This window comes from Tarenaya hassleriana, unplaced genomic scaffold (assembly GCF_000463585.1).
Source record: "Tarenaya hassleriana unplaced genomic scaffold, ASM46358v1 Cleome24, whole genome shotgun sequence".
NCBI classification, from domain to species: domain Eukaryota; kingdom Viridiplantae; phylum Streptophyta; class Magnoliopsida; order Brassicales; family Cleomaceae; genus Tarenaya; species Tarenaya hassleriana.
In genome coordinates this window covers 1,311,703-1,319,604 of record NW_010965696.1, presented here as the reverse complement: position 1 = coordinate 1,319,604, position 7,902 = coordinate 1,311,703, and the positions used below count along the sequence as shown (strand labels likewise).

At 39.6% G+C, this 7,902-nt stretch overlaps 1 protein-coding gene across 1 annotated transcript; it reads right to left on the bottom strand.

Annotated features, from left to right (window-relative positions):
- Nucleotides 1–3,832: 3,832 nt before the first annotated feature.
- On the bottom strand, nt 3,833–7,713 carry LOC104816080 (cell division control protein 6 homolog B-like). The gene is made up of 15 exons (XM_010544749.1): nt 7,572–7,713; nt 7,266–7,486; nt 7,095–7,169; nt 6,903–7,012; nt 6,706–6,812; nt 6,546–6,605; nt 6,345–6,418; nt 5,902–5,952; nt 5,697–5,819; nt 5,484–5,573; nt 5,125–5,187; nt 4,913–5,008; nt 4,653–4,742; nt 4,380–4,533; nt 3,833–3,999 (listed from the first exon to the last, which is right to left on the bottom strand). The coding sequence occupies exons 1-14, from the start codon at nt 7,711–7,713 to the stop codon at nt 4,501–4,503; spliced, it is 1,335 nt and encodes a 444-aa protein (XP_010543051.1). The 3' UTR covers nt 3,833–3,999; nt 4,380–4,500.
- Nucleotides 7,714–7,902: the final 189 nt, after the last annotated feature.

Here is a 7,902-nt window from a genome sequence, read left to right as displayed (position 1 = left end):
AGGACACGAGTACGAAATCTGGTAATCAAGGATCTCACATGCCTGTGGCTAATGTTCAGGTTGATTCAGGTGATGTCAGGCATTCTGTTACTCCTGATATTAATTCATTGACTGCCGAGCAAGCTCAGAAGCTTTGTATGATGATTGCTGACAAATTCAAAGTTCATGGACCTACTGTGTCTCCCACTGGAGCACCAGAGAGTATGCCTTCATACACTGGTAATTTCTCCCATATATCTTCTGCGATATGTACTTCAAATTTGACATTGGGTGTTTTGCATAACAATCATGCGTGGATTATTGATTCGGGCGCTTCTATACATGTCTGTTCAAATAAGTCCATGCTGGTTGATATGCAAAACATTCCTGCGACCTTGGTCACTCTGCCTAATGGCCAAAATGTCACTGTTCGTATTGCGGGAACAGTTCATCTTACTCAGGATATCATTCTTTCTGATGTTCTGTATGTCCCTTCTTTTTCTTTCAATCTGGTAAGTGTCTCTTCCTTACTCAGAAATCCGAGTCTCTCACTTATTTTCGATTCTACTTCTTGTCAAATACAGGACCATTCTCGGGGTTGGATGATTGGGAAGGCTAATCTCCAGCATAATCTTTACATTTTCGACTCTACATTTGTTTCTGTACCTACTTTTTCTTGTAACTCTGTTGTCAATGATTCCACTCTTTGGCATCAGAGGTTAGGCCACCCATCTATTGCTCGTATTAAAGATCTTTCTTCTGTTCTGAACTTGGCTAAATGTACTGATTTACAACATTGTAGAGTTTGTCATTTGGCTAAGCAAAGACGTTTGCCTTTTCATTCTAATAATAATCTTTCTTCTACACCATTCGAACTCCTTCATCTTGATATTTGGGGGCCGTTTTCTGTTCTTTCTGTTGAGGGGTACAGATTTTTCTTCACTATCGTTGATGACTGTTCTCGTGTAACATGGGTGTACATGTTACGACATAAGAGTGATGTTTTGACTATTTTTCCAGAGTTTGTATCCTTGGTTGAATGTCAATTTGCGGTACGTATCAAAGGGATACGGTCTGATAATGCCTCGGAGTTACAGTTTTCTGATTTTTGCAAGCAGAAGGGTATTCAACATTTCTTTGCTTGTGCTTATACTCCACAACAAAACTCCGTTGTAGAGCGCAAGCACCAGCATATTTTGAATGTGGCACGGGCTCTTTTGTTTCAGTCTCGTGTTCCTTTGCAATATTGGTCAGATTGCATAAAGACTGCTGTCTATTTGATTAATAGAGTTCCCACTCCTTTGTTGCAGAATAAGAGCCCTTATGAAGTTCTTAAGAAGCGACCTCCTACTTATGATCATCTGAGAATTTTCGGCTGTTTGTGTTACAGTTCTACACATAATCATGAGAGGAACAAATTCTCTCCAAGGTCGAGGTCAGCTGTGTTTCTTGGATATCCTGATGGCTTTAAAGGCTATAAGTTGCTTGATACAGAGACCAATGCTACGTTTGTGTCTAGGAATGTGGAGTTTCATGAAACCATTTTCCCTTTTGTTTCTCAGCCTACAGAATCAATTCCTGATTCTGTCACCGAGATTTTTCCTCAGACCATACTCCCTTTGCCTATCCCTGATACTGACGCTTTTGATCATCCTTCATCTGATCGTCTTGTGTCAGTTCCTTCTTCTACTCCACATTCCACATCTACTGACAGTCCTTGTGCTGAGGTTGATCACCATACTCAGACACGATCTCGTCGCCAAACAAAACCTCCATCTTATCTTCAGCAGTATCATTGTTATTCTGCTGTTACAACCACTTCTTCTTTACAACCCCTTTATCCACTCTCTTCTGTTCTTTCCTATACCAAACTCTCTCAGCCCTACAAACACTTTATTTTTCAGCTGTCCACTGATACTGAGCCAAAGTCTTTTAAAGAGGCTGTCAGTTCTGAGCATTGGCGAAAGGCCATGGATGTTGAACTTCAAGCTTTACATGGCACTGGCACCTGGTCTGTTGTTGAATTGCCTGTAGGAAAACGGGCTGTTGGCTGTAAATGGGTTTACAAGATTAAAAGGAATCCTGATGGTAGTGTTGAACGCTACAAGGCTCGGTTAGTAGCTAAGGGTTTCACACAACAAGAGGGTGTTGATTTTATTGACACGTTTTCTCCAGTTGCTAAGTTAGTAACTGTGAAACTATTTCTGGCATTGGCGGCACAGCAGCAGTGGCATCTCACTCAAATGGATGTTACTAATGCCTTCTTGCATGGTGATCTAGAGGAGGACATCTATATGTCGTTACCTCCTGGTTATTCGGTGTCTCCTGGTGAGGAGCTCCCTCGCAATGCTGTTTGCAAATTACAGAAGTCTCTCTATGGTTTGCGTCAGGCTTCTCGCCAATGGTTCCAGAAGTTCAGCTCTGTTTTATTGGAAGCAGGGTTTCGACAATCTCAGGCTGATCATTCCTTATTTGTTCGACGTACAGGTGCTAGCTTTCTTGCATTATTGGTTTATGTTGATGACATTGTTATAGCCAGTAATGACAAGGTTGCAGAGGGTGATCTGAAGTCGCTTTTGCATAAGCATTTTAAAATCAAGGATCTCGGTCCTTTGAAGTTCTTTCTTGGCCTTGAGATTGCTCGATCTTCGCAGGGGATAGTTGTCTGCCAACGGAAATATTGCTTGGATCTTTTGTCTGATGCGGGGCTTCTTGCTTGCAAGCCTGTTTCTGTTCCTATGGATCCAGCCCTCAAATTGGCTCATGATACTGGATCAGTGTTATCTGATCCTACTTCTTATCGAGCTTTGATTGGCAGGCTTCTTTATTTGACCATTACAAGACCAGACATCACGTATGCTGTTCATAAACTTAGCCAGTTTATGAGCAAGCCTACTGATGATCATTTCAAAGCAGCCCAACGCATTGTTCGGTATCTCAAGACAAATCCGGGGCAGGGTCTGTTTTACTCTGTTAATTCAGATCTTCACCTGGATGCTTTTGCGGATGCGGATTGGGCGCAATGCCAAGATTCCAGAAGGTCGGTGAGTGGTTTTTGCGTTTTCCTTGGAGATTCGCTGATTTCGTGGAAAGCAAAGAAACAGAACACCGTATCTCGTAGCAGCACTGAGGCGGAATATCGAGCACTAGCAAACACGACGTGTGAGCTTATCTGGCTGTCTCATCTCTTACAGGATCTTGGCATTACTGTATCTCGACCTGCAAACTTGTTTTGCGATAACAAGTCTGCAATTTATCTAGCTTCGAATCAAATGTTTCATGAACGCACGAAACATATTGAGCTTGATTGTCATTTGGTTCGGGATAAGCTTAAGGAAGGTTTCTTACGGATGATGCACGTTAAGAGTGGAAATCAGCTGGCTGACATTTTCACGAAAGCGTTGCATCCTACTCTGTTTCACTCCTTCCTGTCGAAGTTCAATGTCTCAAGCCTATATCTTCCTGGTCGTTGATATAGCCTTGAGAGGGGGGTATTAGTATATACATATAGTATTTTGTAAGCCGGTTACGGTTGTTACGTTTATGCTGCATATATAAGGGATGTATTAGGTACTCTGTTATTCAATAATGAGAATTATTCTGTTTTCATTTTCTCTCTCTAGCTTCTCTCTCTATAACAGATTCACCATTGTTACGAGTTTTAGAACCATGAAGCTAATAGAAAGCGAACGATTATTTAAATTGGATACCACGCAAAGAAGGAACCCACTTTTTTTTTTTTTTTGCCTTAGATTATGCCCTTTTTCTTTTTCTCCTTTTCTCCTTTCCTTTTACCAAAGGAGGCAAGAAACGAGCCTTACACGAGCGTACCTGTTGCCCCCCCCATGAAGTTTAACCATGGCGAGAGAGGGAGCTCCAACCATCCTTGAGGGCCGAAGAGATAGAATCCAACCCAAGAGGCTTCTCTCTTATGGGGCCTGGAAGAGGTGGAATGGATTTACCCATGTACTTGGCAAAGGCTTGTCGATCGTGGGCTTTAAAGGTACTCGGACGGCAAGTCTGCGTATCATTTGCAGGTTAGGTTACAACGTGTATAATTTTTCTAATTAAAAAAAATCATTTCGGATCGAATATCAAATAACCGAATTTTTTTGAAAGATAAGTGTTTTTACAATGTCAAATCAAAATCAAAAAATATAAAAAAACAACCGAAAATTCCAATACACCCTCTAGAAACAGAGTGCATTTACGTGGAACTGGTTGCAATCACAGAGACAGGTGTAAAGGGCTAAATGGGAACATCGGTGTAAGATTCAAGAGTTGTGTGTGGAATGTTTCATAAACAGAAGAAATGGAAACAAAATTTCTTCTTCTTTATTCTCTATCGAACCAATATATAATTCAGACAATGCGTAAATGTAGAACAGAATAGCACCCACCTAGGTTGAGCAGTGACCAAAATTTTTCCATGTCTTCTTATTCCCACTGTTCTTTCTTATAACAATGGCTGATATTTGATGATCCCCAGGCAGAATCAAACAGTTGGAAGATCTAATCATGTCATAGAAGACAGTTTCTGAAGAACCTGATTCCCTGTTGTCCAATCGAAAGACGACACGTCACGACCTAAGGCATGAGTATTTACGTACGTACGTACGTTTGTATGTGTGTATATATATATATATACTCGTTTCTCAGATTGGGAGATGTACCTGCAAAGCAAACGCTATGTCTGATTCATCTGCTCTCAGCGTTACTCTCTTTAGCCTATCTTCTCGTGCTTGTCCAAGTTTTAGGAGCCCCTGTGACCATTTTCATATCCAATATCACAGATATATATATATATATATATATATATATAATATAATTTATAAAACTGCAGCTTACACCTTACAACATATTTTGATTTATATTATGAATTCAACCTTTGTTAAAGGGAAGAGTTTTTTTTTTGGTTATGTAGTTACCCCACCTGGTCATTTAGCACCGTGCACATGTTAGCAAACTCCGTGATTCCAGCCGCTGGTATCGTCTCAGATTTACAGATTTCCATGTATAACTTATTCAGCTGCATGGAAGGTGTCGTTAACTTATAATTTCATATCATTTCCTCTGCTTTGTCCTTTTATCATGTTTTTTTTTCTTCTTTCTAGAATGTAAGGTCATATTCACAGAAAAATTTACCTCTCCAAGCGTTGTGTCCTTTTTGGTTCCTCGAAACGCCTTTGCAGCACAACAGATTATGATCTACATATTGCCAGCAGAAACATATGAATCCACAAATAATTTTGAATTCAATGTTTGTAATTTGTTTGCTGAAATGGGTGTATAGCTTTTCTGCCTTAGGTTTTGTTTTCCTATTATGTAGGGAAGCTTCGTTTCCATATACAAAACAATTCTATGAAAACAACCCTAGAGACTTAAATGTTCACATGACCTATGTAACGAAATGCTTTACATAGACCCTGCTACTTAGGACAAGAAGCCTAATATATCACTGGTTACTATAGGTCATAGGAAGACGGTTAGTCAATGTAACTTACTTGCTGATGCTGCGGAAGAGACTGGATCGTGTCTATGACTGGAGATCTAAACGTCTTAGACAATGCAGCAGCCATATGATTCAACTTCACCTGTAATTGCATAAAAAAGAGGAAAGCAGCTGTCCAAATAAGACCCTAGTGTATAAGTGAACCCTTGACATAATAACATTGATAAGGAAGGAAATGGGTCTTTCAAGAGACTCGTATACTCACCATTAGATTCTCTGGTGAATATAAGTCTTCTGTAAGTTCTCTAGTTTCAGCCTGTAGGATTTCCAAAGCGCTCCTGCAGACACATAGAGCCTTCCGCATGTCTCCTGACACAGCCGCGACTTTCTGGCACATTTCCAAAACTTATGAACATCTGATGGAGAACTGTAGGAGAAAAAGATCAAGATAAGGGCCTATGAATGCTTACTCTGGCACAAAGCTCCAATGCATTAGATTCAAATGCCACAAATGGAAGTTCCTGTTTAGATCAGCGTTACAGAATCAATAAGAGAACATAAGAACAACACGAAACAGCCTTTTGTCGAAAGCAAGGATCATATCCCCACATACCCAATATCTTAAAATTGCACAGAATTTATTAGCTATAATAGTTCCGATTTTCTTTTAAGCATTTTTTTCCTTTATAGCTCCTTCACTGCTGGATGCGTGGGAATTTGGAAATAAACCAACAGAAGGTTCTTGTTTCGCATTGTGGTTAAGGTTGTTTGTGTTAAACATGCTGCTGCATTTAGTTCTACCTAATGTACTGGCAAACATACCCGCCAAAGAATAAAAGAGCAAATCAAGTAGCCATTTTGTGCCTACATCACATCCAAACTAAGTTTCCCCCATGCTCAGTTAAGTAGTTACCATAAGCCTCTCCTGCATTATCCTGAGGATCTGATCTTTTGAATAGGCGCGGAAAGTGACAACCATTGGTTTACCTGCACAAGATTATGACGGAAACAACAATAGAGTGAAATCAAATCCTTATTCTTTAACAAAATTGAAGGATATTATGTGTACAAAAGAATGATATTCAACATTACAAAAAATGAGTCAGACTCTTACAGTTAAGCGACTTTAATCTTGGAAGGAAACGGTCGGCAAGGTCTATCGCATTTGCTACTCCTGGAAATCAAATACGGCGGTATATCATTGTTGGGTATGAGAAGAGGAATTGATGCAAATATGGAAGTTATAAAATGACAATGTACACACAAGGTAGTACCTATAAGTATACACCTAGAAAATGACAGTGTTGTAAGCATATAAAGGTCATGAAGGATGCCCCGATCTTTTGTGATCAAGTAATCCATCTCATCTACAATTATCAACCTGCAGAAGGAGTTTGGATCATGACACCACAAGGAATTCCAAATCACACAAAAAAAAAGATAATTGGATCAGTAAAGATCACAATCCCACATCATCTTTGAGCTGGGAGGTTGCTGCTTATGAGAAAACAAATTCTGAAGATGTTGTAGAGGTGAAAACGAGCCATTAATTTTCCTCCTTGCCTGCTTTTCACCAAGTATCTAAAAAAAACAGTGACACCAGTAAACATCTGTATGGTCCCAAATCCATGATTAAGAAGTCTACAGGTTGCAGAAGGTATACCTTGCTGAAAATATCTGTTGTGTTTGTCAGTGATGTGCAATTCACAGACAATGTATCAGGAGATGGATAACCTGCCTGATAGAATTAAAGATGGATCATCATGATTTGAATTTATAACATTAGACTCTTAAGTATTTATATAATCTGATCCGAACACGAACAATTTCCCACCTGTTTTGACCAATCATCCACCTGCTGTTTTATTTTCTCCATCGACAATGATTTCCCTGTTCCTGGGCATCCACACATGTACAAACTACCAGCCTTTTGCTGTTCTATACAACTTTTCACAAACTCGAAAACCCGTTTCTGCTCATCTTCACGGCAAACAATATTTGGTGGTGTTTTCGACACATGCAGTGCCTCTTTCACTGCTTTAAATTGAGCATCGTCTGTGGATTAAGATATAAACAGCCCATAATTAACTCTTAAGATTGTAATACAGATTCCTACATACTCTGATTCGATCATGTTTACCATTTGGGTTCCAATTTAATTTAGCATCAAAACTATCAGATGGTTTCTTTACTGCTGATGTTCCCGGACTCGCCAGGTCTCCATTGGAATCATCCTTAGCTTCCTGTGAACATACAACCAATGAGCAATGTTCTTTCTTCATTGAACAAAAAAAAATAGTATCCTAAGTTTTAAAATTTAAAAACACTCGAATTTCCTAATGCAGACAATAATTGATCAAACGCCAAAAAACGAATAAGGAACGCGACCGAACATTTAGAATCTTCGAATAACTTGTCTCGGGAAACTAACAAACCCTGATTCTACAAGTAGCAATAGAAAGTCAGCAGGA

What these genes read in the sequence shown, in the direction of transcription:
- LOC104816080 (XM_010544749.1), bottom strand. Translation starts at nt 7,713, where the DNA reads ATGAAGAAAGAACATTGCTCATTGGTTGTATGTTCACAGGAAGCTAAG. An exon ending in GCACGGTGCTAAATGACCAG is followed by an intron (nt 4,743 to 4,912) that starts GTGGGGTAACTA and finishes AAATGGTCACAG; the next exon opens with GGGCTCCTAAAACTTGGACA. An exon ending in ACATAGCGTTTGCTTTGCAG is followed by an intron (nt 4,534 to 4,652) that starts GTACATCTCCCA and finishes ATTGGACAACAG; the next exon opens with GGAATCAGGTTCTTCAGAAA.